Below are 13590 nucleotides of genomic sequence, written 5' to 3'. Positions count from 1 at the left end.
ACCCGAGAGGGTGTCTTCCAGATCAACCGCCAGGCAAACCCCGCCGCGCCACGCTCACGCAAACGCCGTCGCCTTCCACCCCCTCGCAAGCCGCCGCTGCCAGGTCGCCGAAAAACGCACACTCTTTCTTTTTCTAACGACCGAGGCCCACTGCCATGCTGAGGAAGAACGCCGTGTCAACACTGAAAGAAAGGATTGGTAGAATTTACCATTCCTTCACGCTGTATTTCACACAGCATGAAGGAATGGTAAATTCTACCAATCTTCAAGTCAATTCTGCCAGAGGAATGGTTACCTGTACACTGGGAAAAAAAACAAAAAAAAAAAACACATTGGATCTAGAGTCCAGACTCTTAGAAACATCAGATCCTTTCTCTCCTCATATAGGTATACTTTCACGCGAGTAAGAGAATATACTACACTTTTCGGTGAGGGGTGAAAGTCTTAATGACAGTTTCGAGAATGCGATTGTCAAAAGTTGTGTCAATCCTAGCATTATCGGGATGTCATTTTAAACTACTGATCCATGCAGACCTCCGGTTTCCGCGAAACTGTTCCCTCCCCCTTTTCCCCCTAATAATTTACCACTCAATGGGCGTTGTCAAACATATGCGATGCCCTCCGATGACAAATAACATAACAAAATAAGGTTACTAAAAAAAGAGTCACCAGTAGAGTTCGTAAATTGTTTTATTTCTCCCTGGAAAATTTCAAACGATTCCCAGGCATTCCACCATCCATAGCATAAGCGCCGAAACTTCCTGCCGCCATTATTCATTTCCGTTAGGTAACTCCGATTTTCAAAAAAACATTGCGAGACTTTTGTCAAGGATCTGAGTTAAGTCCTTGAAATGTGGAAATAAGGAAATGTGGTAATCCTGGAAATGTGGAAAAATCTCGTGCATCAGACTTACTGATACTCATACTAACGCAAGGGGAGAAAATTGAACGAAAATTAAGTGATTCAAGTTTAAAAGCAAGTATTACGTAATTTAATTTAAAAATTTATCTGCACGGAAAAAAATAGGGCAGTCGACACAACCAACGGCTGGTTAAAAATGCGCCAGCTACCGCACGCTAGTTACGATTACTACCAGGTTAGCTGTGACCTCCACCGCGGTAGTTATCGTAACTAGCGCAGGGTAGCTGGCGCATTTTTAACTATAGCCGCTGGTTGTGTCGACTACCCTATTTTTTTCCGTGTGGAGACAGAAGAGAAGAGAGAGAAATTGAAACCCTTGACTATGGGTTACGGCGTTCTTGTCTGCTCTCGATTTGGCGAATTAAAACTAAGAAGCGGCAACGCTATCTGAAAATTTCATTGCCGGCTCGCCGAAGCAAGCGCCCTCTTCAACGGCGACTAAATTGACATTTAGTGACTTTTCGGCAGCTCGCGGTGTGGCGTTATAGCTTCCGTATGGCTTCTCCGTCGCCCCCGCGCCGTTTGCAACCCTTCCTCCACCACCCGCTTTTCGCGGAGCGGTTCTCAGGGTTTTCCATGAATGGACGCGTTTGTGAATGGAGGATTCAAGGCGCCATTCCTACGCAGCCTCTCTATGACGTAAAGCGTGACTTGCGCTAGTCGCAGAATAGGGCGTCGATGGACGGATTTCGAGAAGCCAACTGCCGTGTTACCGAATCGAGCACGACCGTCATGAAACCGGGACACAAAGAGACATTATGGTTAAATATTTTTCAAAGATAATTTTGAAGCGTTTAAAAAATGGCTACGGTGCAATGAGCCACAGATCATGGCGCCACGTTTGGATCTCGGCTAAAACCCGGGCCCAGCACCACAGAGTGCGGCGTCACACTCCAGCAAAATCCTCATATTTCCCTGGAGGTTAGCTTCAATGAGTACACCACAAGAATCGATAAATGGCATGTAAGTGTCCAGAACTCGAACTGAGAAATGTTTGAAAGCCCCGATTCGGCTTCTCAACCATCCATGCCAGTTAATAATTACAGTTTTCACACCTGTAGTTAAATACGGGATGGGGGGAATCTTTCAAATAAAAATTTTCATGAAATTCTTCCTAGCTATTTCCGGCAGGGCCCTACACTGTTCCCTGAAGTTATTCGTACCTCTAACAGCATTATTAGTGCCTATAAACCGAACTAATTTCGAATTTTTATGGGATCAACGGCCCTTGACTCGGCTAGACTTGAGATCAGGAAAGGAAATTGCTACCTCAAGGTAAATACATCACCCTTTTAAAATAAAGGCTTTTATTACTTAAAATATCGTGTTATGAAAGAGGGAACTATCATACACATATCAATCCTATCAAATTTCTTTTAATCACATAACATCTCTTACATTTGCTTCGCCTTCTCTCACATCCTGAATTAATTCACCACAGAAAGAACAATTATCAGTACAGTACCATTAGCAGATCTTCCTGATTTCCAATCACACTGTCATTGGTATCAACTCCTACTCCTCTTTCATTTTCCTTGTTGCTAATATCTGAAAGAACCTTCATCTTCACATTCATCCCTGTTTTAGTTCTAATCACATTTGCAGTATCTCTACCTTATTGCTTTTATCCGAGAACACCTTCCTGTTTACACTAATCTGTGTTTTAGTTCTAATTACATTTTCAGTATCACTACCTGCAAACAAAACATTTCCATTGACATCCCCTGCTGCATCACTCGCATCTATTATGGTATACACTGTTTCATTAGTTCCCTCCGTTTAACTTTGTTGTTCTTTGTTGGTTTGGCTTTTGGTTTTCTTTATCTTTACTGTTACATTAATTTTATCCAGCCCGGGTTCGTCTTTTAAAACTCTCCATTCCAGTAATTTTTCCGAATACTGCATTCTGCCACTATCAATTTCTATTCCGCCTTCCAGGATTTTGGCTTCAGAATTTTTAACGCAGTGACATACTAAAACTTAACGTTTATACACATGAACAATTATACTGTAGATAAACTTCGCATCACCCGCAGCTCCTCTGACAGAAGTTTGACATGATATTTTCCTGTCTCCTGAGACAATGTAATAACGCTTTTGCAACCGATTGGAGATAGTTGCCAAAGGCAACTATCCTTTGGGGAGGGATACCTGCTTTGACGGCCTGCAGACGGCGGTTTGACATACGTTGTGATAAATTGATTGGTCTGTCATTTAAACCTATGGAAAAGGATCGATAAATATGTTTATCGTGTTCGTTGCGAAGCGAACACCTTAATAATCGATTCTTTACCACAGCTTCAAATAGGGAAATATCGATAATAGGTCATTCACACCTCGCCACTGTGTGCCCACTTGATACGGATCAAGGGTGCACATTGGCGGATCCAGCAATTTGGCAACACCGAATTTCCTTTATTGAAACCGATGAAAATGTATCGATTGTTTGAGGGGCCAAAAGTGCTCCCACAAGAATCGATTATGTAGCATAGGTTTAAATAGAGGAATTCGGTATTGCCAAGTTGCTAAATCCGCCTCTAAGGGTGCGCAAGCAGAATGATGATAGTTTCAAGAAAGCATTCCCTGGATAGGCAAGCTTTTAAAAATAACAACCTCGGGTCTTTTGGCGACTTCTTCAGTTTACTTTTTCTTTTGATAAATTCCACCTTCGAGCAGTTTTGCAAAAAAACTTGATCAATGCTATAACTAAAATGACAATCGCTATGCTTGCAACTAAGTATACGACAATGATATCCAATAAAAGAAGTTGGTACCACGGCATCTTCACAGTTAAGGGTTTCAAGTGATGAGCTCCTTTGTGCCTAGTCACATATTCTATCCAATAGATAGCGGTGTCTAAAGATGACATGGGTTTGTCAGATAGAAATTTAGAACCTCTCTTAACATTTTCCTTAAACCTGAAAACAGAATGGGCACCGCATGAAAAAACCTGGCACAGTTTACCTATACATATGAACAGCAAATAAAGGATATCACCGATAATTTGACTATATTTTAGGGAGGAAACTTCGTAAGGAAGAAAAATACCTCCTTTTCACGGTCATGTCCTGGTCTTCAGCTAAAGACTTAGAGACCTGTTTGACTACGGTAAGAGATCCAACCGAGAGATCTTACACAACATGGAGACAGTTCAAAAATTCCCAAAAACCATAGTTCTTTTGATTAACGTAGGTTTACGTGAATCTCGGATGGCGAAGAGAACATTTATATCTATATACAGGGTTAATCATAAGTCACGCACCACTGGCCATGAGGGGGGTGGCCATTTGACATTTTCAGTTGCCGCACCCCTCCCCCTGAGGGATACAAAAACTGGAAAGTATCTCAAAAAGGTTTTCACTCGATATGAGGAAAAACGTCACAAACCGCAAGTCGATATCTTAATTAGAACTAAAGTTATGACCAGTGGTGCGTGACTTTTGAATAACCCTGTATCATTGGTTGGACTCCTTCCGCAGACAGATTTTTAGCTCCTTATTTGGTTCTCCAGAAGAGACTACATTCTCTTACCGAAAATTCCGATTAATTTTCCTCTCTTTCGTTTGAGGAGGAAACTGACCGTCACTAGATCACCACACGAGTATTTATATATAGCTCATTTTACCAAATTTAGCACCATTTATACCACATTTAGGCATATCAAAGCGCTGGTGAGTGTTGTGAAAACGGCTTAACATATGTGTCGCCACATTTCATTAAAATTAAGTCTGTGCATTAAATTCTTCAAAAGGAGAACCTGCTGTGAGAAATTCAGCAAATCGACCCCAAGAATGTGACGACTGTCCTATCATAATATTATTTAATTTTTTTTTTTTGCGGAGAAGTAATCAGTTTTATCAAGCATTTTACCGTGGATCTTCCAAAACAGTCTTCACTGCCCAGCGCAACGTTATGTCCGTGAAGTTGTGATCGTACAGCACGCGCAATCCATATCCATAATACTCAATACTTGCTGCAGTCATTATTTGGTCATCGAAGAAAGGTATCGCGACCATAGGCACTGCATATTTGACCGCCTCCATTGCACTCGATATACCTCCATGAGTAACGAATAATACGCATTTCGGATGTGCTGGATGATACAAAAATGAAAAGTTTCACAAAATTAGCAGCGAAAAAAATTACATTTTCCAAGGTCCTTTTTATTCTCACTCAGTAAAATTACCGATTGCTTGCTGTGATTATACATAACACTTGCATCGAAATCATCATGCCATTGTAACTAAACTTCATGACAAACTATCCGTGGTTTGAGCTGATCAATTGATATTCACTGGGATGAACTTGATATAAGCTGATGTCAGTTTAGATCTATTAAAATGGGTCAGTTGCGGTGGTCACAGAATCGTGTTTAGATGCTTGATTTTTGTAGATTAGCTAAGTATAATAAGATCTATCGATTCCGCCAGACCGATACAAATAAGGTAGAGCAGAGATCTCCTTCTACACCTAAGCAACACGAAAAAGACACAAAACAGACGAACGACTCTGCGGTGCTGATTGCATCATTGTCTCTCAACTGTTAATCCCACGTGTCACAGGGGACACAAACGTCTGCGGACCTTCTGGTTCAGTGCAATACGCTCATAGACGAGATAGCGTTGTTAAATGACACTAACACAATAAACTTTGGGATGAAATAGTCAAATTAAAAAAGGTGAACTGTAGTATTAAGGAACAAATTTGAGAAACAAATAAAAGAGATAAAAAAGAGAAGTGGTTTGAATTTGAGTTTAGTTATAGAAACACTTGTGTTTTCAACAAATGTAGGTATGTAAACTCAGTTGATGAAGCTAAATCGAGCTCCACGATTTCTATCTTCAGTAAAAATGATTTAGTGGGTAAGAAAATTAATTTAAGTCTTAAATCTGGTGATGACCCTGCGGAGAAGTGTTTTACTAAAAAATACCAGGCGTGAAAATAGTTTCAGGCAGTCGTGGGAAAGACCTTGGTTTTCAATTAAAAAATATAAGCAATATGAATGTAACATCTAGTGTATATTCAGGTTCTATTCTAAGGGATTTACTTCAGGTAACTAGTGATGAAAATTACAAAAATTTAGTACTAATAACTGGATCCAATGATATTCATGAAAACAATGAAAACAATTTTCATAACCTCGATGATTTGTTAAGTATAGTAATAAAACGTCTTATTGGCGACGATTTCACCTCGTTGCGATCTACCATATGAATCTCATGTAACCTTAAAAATTAGAAGAATGGACAGTAAAATATGTGAACTAGTAGGTATGTTTAACAATGTCTACATGTTAGACATACATAATTTTGAGAGACAATTTTTCACTAAACATGGACCAATATTTCTGTATCACCGATTGTTAACACACCCGTATCATCGAGCATCCACTGTTCGACGCTACCAACCAACCATCCGTCTGCTCCATCATCCAGCCATGCACATGCTCCAGCTTCCACCTACACATCCATTTTGGCAAGAAACTCAAATGTAACCCCTTATAGAGCTCAACCCAAGGAACATTCCTTCAGAGCTAGAAGAAATCAAGCCTTTTTGGGAGTGCGTTTGAAAAAACCGAAAAAGAGCGTAGTCTTCACGATAAACAAAATTATTTTTTTAGATCAGAAGAATCGAGAAAAACTCCTAGAACCTGATGAAATCCAAGAGCATCGACGAGTGTTTCTCGTGAAGGATTTTGTTGTATGGGACAAGGCTGGCTCTGCGGAGAAGGAGCTCCCAATGCTTTAGACGTCGCAACCACAAATTCAGCTGAAAATTCCCATAGCGAACTCAGCGACGAATTTTACCATCCGCACCCTCCACTCTTCACGGTCATTTCCTCCTTGATGGAAAACGGCGGAAATGGCTAAAAAATGGCGGATGTCAGCGACCGCTATTGTTACATATAAGTCATCATATACACATAAATTTCAAGGTAGGTTAAGGTGTCTGTTTAAAAGTTGGAAGAATCAGTGTTTTACTCAAAAAATTTCTTTGTGCAATTAAAAATATGGGAGGCTGAAATCAACAAAGCTTGATTGAATTAATATAGTTGTGATACAGAAAGGCATACATTAACGAGTTAGCAGCACGATTACTTCATTTTGCAATTAACAGGGAGCATCCAATTCAGTATCCTGTTATAGAAGAAAAGGAGCAAATACGCAAAAAAACTTACCGAGGATACTGTTCTGGTCAAACCATGGTCGAATCAGTACGTTCTTAGGAACAACCCAGTCAGTCGGGTTCATGTCTGAAGTCCAAATTATAGTTTGGTCTAGTTCCTGAAAAACGCGCAGCAATAAACGTATGGTTTCTTTACGGAATCGGCTAGTTTTGATGGCTGATCCAAAACTGAAAAAAATTGCTCCATGTTTCGATCCGTCTAAGACTGCTGTCAATTCCTACGGAAAATACTTTAAGGTGTCAAATTAAAATTGATAAATAATCATAGCAACAACTTGAAATTGCAAAATTTAATTGGTTCCGGAATTAGAATTTACTGAGTGATGCATTTTTTTGGCCTCGTGAAGATTAAAAAAAAATTAACCAATACCTACATTTCTTGTAATCCTTTTCTTCAGAATTAGCAAAAAGGATTACAATTTGATTGTCATTGTCGTCCTCGATCTTCGATAAAATCAAAAACTAAAGGTACAACAACCTAGAGTAGTTCGAGGCAAAACAATGCGGAACCTGTAAGTTGCTTTGAAAAGTGCCACACAGTGCTTCTTTACCAGCACCGAATCCACCAAAATCAAGCGATACGGATGATTCTCAAGTAACATATGTAAGCTCGTCAATTACTCCAGTCACGAGTCAAGAGGTTGGCTCTCAGTACGGATTTATTTTTGACGAAAACCATAAGTTGAGTCAAAGTGAATTGAATGATTTTGTAAAATATCTTGGTCTCAGCAAAAATAAAGCTGAACTGTGTGGGTCTAGAATGAAGCAGTGGAATTTTTTAGCCCCTGACGTAATTTTCACACAGCAGAGGAGTCGTCATGAGTGATTTTCCTGCTTCTTTACTAATGCTGAGACACTATATTACTGCCATGATGTTCGTGGACTTTTCAATGAAATTGGCATTCCATGTAAAATTGACGAATGGAGACTGTTTATAGATAGCTCTAATTAAAGTCTCAAAGTGGTTCTTTTGAACAATGGGAATAAATGGCCGTTCGTTCCTCTCGTCCATTCAGTACATTTGAAAAAAAGTTATGAAAATGTGAAGCTTGTGTTCAACCTTTTAAAGTATGGAGATTACGGATGGAAAGTAATTGGAGACTTTAAAATTGTAGCATTTCTTATGGGTCTTCAAGAGGGCTATATTAAATACCCATGTTACTTGTGCCTCTGGGATAACCGTGCTGATAGTAAACACTACAGGAAGAAAAAATGGCCCTTGCATAAGGCTCAATGTAGAAAATAAACTTTAACCTCACTTTTCATAATATTTTCGACCTTCACATTTTGGCAGGAGAAGATAAACAACTTGTGGAACTTGCAACCATTCTTAAATCATTTTTTTCGAAAATGTGGGTTAGTTCCTTTTTGATAAACTCGGTCCATGTATTGATCTACCTTAAATTTTCATTTTTACAGGGCGAAAAGTCTTGCTGAAAATATTAAAAAACACTAGAGCAAACCCTTTACCTCGTCAAGGGGTTCTGGTTCTTTAAAATGCATCCCTGATATTTCGACGGCGTTCGGTGGGTACAGTTTCGCACCAGAAAGAGCTGCATTATCCGTAATAAGGAAGAGTGATATATCTCCGAGCATTTCCGAGATCCGCGGAAGGGGTCCAGGAATATGTTTCGCCAGCAGAGAGTCAAATTTTGGAAAATAAAAATATTCGAAAGCAAAGAGTATTGCAGTTTGAGTCAACGCATTATCCAGCCTTTGAAGGAGGCCCATGGGTCCGGGGCCAACACTGATGCCGTCTTTGTACGGCAAATACGCTATGGCATTCGCAGCACCTGCAAATCGAAGAATATTCGAGTTGTACCCAAAAGTGCTGAGTGCCACAACTGGAGCTTTAAACACTTGCCCAAGAACGACAAAAGCTTCCGCCCCAAAAAACGGCTCCGCGATTATGACGTCATAGTTGTCTTTGCTCCGAATCAGATCATGAAAGACGGATGACTCAAGTACTTCGGTGATGAGATGAGTAGCAATGACGTCATATGGGTACGTCAGTCGAAAAATTTTGTGATGCCTCCTCAGTGGATCCTCAATAATATTCTTTTCTGGCCATAACGCAGCTGCAAAAAGAAAAAATCACACTTGAACTTTTTTGGAGAGTTCATACAGCTCCCCCCTTGGAGAGTCTATTAGGTGCGAATCACTTAAAACAGTCACCTTTCGGGTCCTAAAATCAACATTTTATAATTTTTTCATGTAGAAGGGGAAGAGAAAAACTTTTCTGTTTCGAATGCCGTTGAGTTACATAAGCAACATTGCAAAAACGACCTTAAGGTTCTGATAAGTTCTTAAAGATTGGCGAGTACATAGTTCCATTCATTTATATTGAGGAGTAAGGAAATCGTGCTGAAGAAACCTTCGTCCAAAATTAATAGATCTCAGAAGCAAAAACGACCATTAGGTCCTGATGAGTTCTTAAAGATCGGAGAGTGCGTACTTCCATCATTTATATTGGAGAGTAGGGAAATCGTGCTAAACAAACCTCCGTCCGAAAGTAATAGATCTCAGAAATGTGAGCAAGTGATATAGGATCATCTGTGAAAAATATACTTGTCTTTATAAACAAGTAGAGGAAAACTATGATCAGCTTTCTAGGTTCCAGAAACTGCCGAGACTCGTGAAAAAAACTCGGCCTGGTAAACTATGCCCCATCCCTCCTTTCTCTGCTGTCACCACAGGGTAGAAGATACATGTTTCTCTTTTTCAAAGCACTTCTTAAGAGACTGACGGGTGAAATTCACAAGTATGATAACCCTGATAAACAATATGAACCTTTTGATTTTTAGACCGTCATGTCGAGGCACCGCCACCGAAATGGAGCTACCAAAAGTGGGTTATTTTACATAGAGTCTTCTGACATACGATTCACTAAAATTTTGAACACTGGAAAAAAACAAGTAGCTAGGATCTAGATATCAGACTCTTAATATCATTGACAAGAAAAAATACTCAAGATTCAATCAGATGTTTCCTTGAATCGAAGAGCCGAGCCTCTTGATTCAAGTGGATTTCCTTTTGATAGAAGCAAACATTCAATTGAGTAAAGAGTATTTTTTCTTGTCAATGTTTTTAAGAGTCTGAACTTTAGATCCAAGCGACTTTTTGTTCTAGTGGTTCCTTTCGAATATCGTAGTGGGCTTACAGATTTCGTTCGTCCATTTTTCTGCAGACAAATAAATGTGTCGATGGTTGGGCAGCTTTTTCTGAGGACGGTAGGAGCTAACCTCGGTAACATTATGACCCCGGATTGCTAAGCCATGAAAAATTGGTTGAACTTGCATGTAGTGGCTCCATGTTGGTGTTGGTAGGAACACCAAAATGTTGTCTCCGAAACAGCTTACTGCAGCGCTGACTAGCTCCAATAAAAGGATGCATTTCATGTCTCTATGCGAGGAAAAAGAACGATGGATTTCAGTAATATGTATCGGGTAAAGTGACATGAGTCCACAATAAATCAACACTGAGCTATTAAGACCGGACCATTGAAAAGTTTTTTGGGATTTGAAAATATAAAACCAATGCGTGTGAATTGTAACTGGAGCTATAGCGGTGTGAAATTTGCAGATTAGAAAGTGGTTTTGAGGAAAATGTATTGACTATAATTTTAGTTGTGATTGAGGGAAATAAATTTCTTGATTATAATGCAGCTTTACGCCCTCCACTAACCGATTGCACCTTACCTTTGCGGAAATTAGAGAAGGTTTACCGTCTGAACACCAAATGTAAAATTATTCGGCCCTGTTCGACAAAAATCGCTTGACAGAGCATTTAGTATTCGTGGATTAGGGCTCTTTCTCCTATTGACAATCAGGTTTGCTGTGACATAGCTGACTGTGACTTTGACGTCAACAAAGGAAACCAGTTTAAGGAACATTTGAAGAAAAAATTAGCCTGTTAGCCAGTTTTGCGACTTCTGGGACCCTATGTGATAAAAAATTTGCACAACAAATTCCTTCCCGTGACTCACAATGTGATGAAAAGTTTGCCGTAAAACTTCCTTCCCCTGACCCACTGTGCAACCGCTCTCCCCCCTGCCCGCCATGAAAGTTCAAAGCTTGCCATTCTGATAACGTCTAAGCCGATGTTGCTCAAAAACAATACCCAATACCACCCTAGGGGAAACGACCGCCGGCCGATACAAATTTCAGCACAAAACTCTCAGAAAGTCTCAAGTCTGGGTCCTGACACCATGGGAGGATACAAACATACAACTGTAGAGAATAGAATGTTAAAAAAATGCTGAAAAGAAACGGAATCAATGAGAAGATAAGGCTGGAAAAAAATCGAGGTTATACTAGGGCCCACGAACGATGATCCCTGAGCCGCGGGTATTTCTTGCAAACACTGGCAACAGCGACACCCCGGCCCGAACCGAGTCTCGAGTTCGCGGACAATGCCGAGCCGAGCCACAATCGAACCCTAATTACTTACGCGTAATTTACAATTTCACCCTCCCGCTAGAAAAAACCAAAATTTGTTGAAAGTGGTGTAACATTTTTTAGCAAGTGTTTCATTACTCTCCTTTAAAACACGAGTAAAAAGAGGCCTCGTTCATAAAAATCGGTCAAATAGCAGCAAAGTTACAGTTCGAGATACGACGTTATAAATAAAAATTGGACTTCGCTTCAAAAAGGAAAAAGAAGGAAAAAATAAAAATTGTATATAACAATTATATATGATTTAGCTCAGAATTTTACGAGCAATCCAACCATGTAATGGACGAAGAGATTGGGGCAAAATTACAAGAAATTGGTCTTTTACGAAAGGGCTTCCTATGAAGAATTTTGACCTGAAGATAGGGGTAGAATAGCAGCAGTTCGCATACAATAGCTTTTCGCGTTCACAATACCCGGTCTCGTCGATGTGCGTGCTCGACCCTGCAGCGTTGTCATTTACATGGCCCACGCGTTTATTCGCCCGATTTTTCAGGGATCATCGTTCGTGGGCCCTAGTATAAACACGAGACGTTCTACTCAGATTATCAAACGCAATAAATACGAATAATTTGGAGGGAGGGGACCGAAGCTAAAATACTCATGGCAATGTTAACTAACTAGCTTGGGGGATGTTTCGTGTGCGACTTCAATTTCCATTTTCCGGCATCGTAAACTTCTATCGTATCAGCGATTTTTAATATGTATTGATACCTTTTCAATCATTCTTATTAAAAAATTGGAGATCTGATCTAATAACACCTACTAATGTGCACAAAGTCTCATGCTATCAAATACAGTGCATCAAACACTTGGATTGCATTTTGCCAAAAGGAACTAAGAGCATTCTGATGTCACTAAGATTGTGCAACATTATTACCTTGCAAATGTAGACTGATCGTCTAAACAAGTTTTATCTTTACTCCCAATAAATTCAAGATGAATATTACTTTTTTTTTAATTTTTAGGGAGAATTCAGTGATTTTATCACAAATGAGGTAGCACAATCTTGGCAACATTGGAATGCTCTATTGGAATTCATATTTGCAAAATGCGATCCACTTAATGATGTTCAAAAATGTAATGCGAATACCTCAATTGCAGAGATCGAGACTAGTTCCAAGTGAACGACCGGTCTTCTTGCGTTGCTGCACAGCCACACACTAAAGCCGTGTAAATTTTTGACAGTCACAGACAAGATAAAAAATGAGGCGTCTTAATACATGTTCGAGAGGAGGCGAATCAAGTTTTCTCCCTCCGTTTCGGCGTTTAGGCTCTGAGGGCCTATGACCTCTTCATTCAAGAGGCAAATGATTACGTAAAAATTCACATAAGACTTAACCTGCGTTTAGATGCGCTTAAGGTGATTCAATGGACGCCATATTTTGTCAGAACGGCATGCGATATATCGCATCAATTGGTTCGATTTTTTCAGCTACTCGTTATTTTTCTCCAATTTTAAGATCGCAATTCTGTTGTCAGGAGACTAAAGCACACGCTTACTAATTTTAACAAAGAAATTCAACGTAATAAAGACGTGGTTTTTTTTAGAGAGGAAAGATCGCATTCGAGTGCAGTTTCGATATCAGTATCGAATGCGATGTTTTCTCTCTGAAAAAACCACGCCTTTATTATGTTGATTTTCTTTGTTAAAATTGGTGAGTGCTGTAGTCTCCTGACAAGAGAATTGCGATCTCAAAATTGGAGAAAAATGACGAGTAGCTGAGAAAACGGAACCAATTGATGCGATATATCGCATGCCGTTCTGACACAAAATAGGGCGTCCATCAAATCACCTTAAACCCAAGTAGCGGTGATCGCGATTAGTTGCGAAATTATCGGAAAATGTATCGTGACTTCGTCTGAAAATTTAAGAAAAGGTATATCTCAATATCTTTAATAATAACAAGTTATAGAGGTCAAGAGAAAATCCAAGGGGGAGGCCAAAAATGAGGGTTTCTGCAACAAGTCCTTTTATTCTTGGTTATATTCCTATCCCTTGAATATATGTATCTTTTTGATTTCAGTAAT

The 13590-nt window shown here is 39.7% G+C and overlaps 1 protein-coding gene across 1 annotated transcript; it reads right to left on the bottom strand.

Annotated features, from left to right (window-relative positions):
- Positions 1-160: 160 nt before the first annotated feature.
- LOC109042889 (UDP-glucosyltransferase 2) lies at positions 161-13116 on the bottom strand. The gene is made up of 6 exons (XM_019059858.2): positions 12653-13116; positions 10269-10510; positions 8579-9186; positions 7101-7326; positions 4793-5015; positions 161-3840 (listed from the first exon to the last, which is right to left on the bottom strand). The coding sequence occupies exons 2-6, from the start codon at positions 10504-10506 to the stop codon at positions 3558-3560; spliced, it is 1578 nt and encodes a 525-aa protein (XP_018915403.2). The 5' UTR covers positions 10507-10510; positions 12653-13116; the 3' UTR covers positions 161-3557.
- Positions 13117-13590: the final 474 nt, after the last annotated feature.

This window comes from Bemisia tabaci, chromosome 6 (genome assembly GCF_918797505.1).
Source record: "Bemisia tabaci chromosome 6, PGI_BMITA_v3".
Taxonomy (NCBI): Eukaryota; Metazoa; Arthropoda; class Insecta; order Hemiptera; family Aleyrodidae; genus Bemisia; species Bemisia tabaci.
The sequence above is the reverse complement of the archived record's forward strand: the minus strand, read 5'-3'. Positions and strand labels throughout refer to the sequence as shown.

Bases quoted from the DNA above. Each gene is read 5' to 3' on its own strand.
- LOC109042889 (XM_019059858.2), bottom strand. From the start codon at position 10,506: ATGAAATGCATCCTTTTATTGGAGCTAGTCAGCGCTGCAGTAAGCTGT. The intron at 5,016-7,100 runs GTAAGTTTTTTT...TGTATCATCCAG, and splicing joins TGACCAGAACAGTATCCTCG to CACATCCGAAATGCGTATTA. The intron at 3,841-4,792 runs GTAAAATGCTTG...TTCTGTTTTCAG, and splicing joins ACTGTTTTGGAAGATCCACG to GTTTAAGGAAAATGTTAAGA.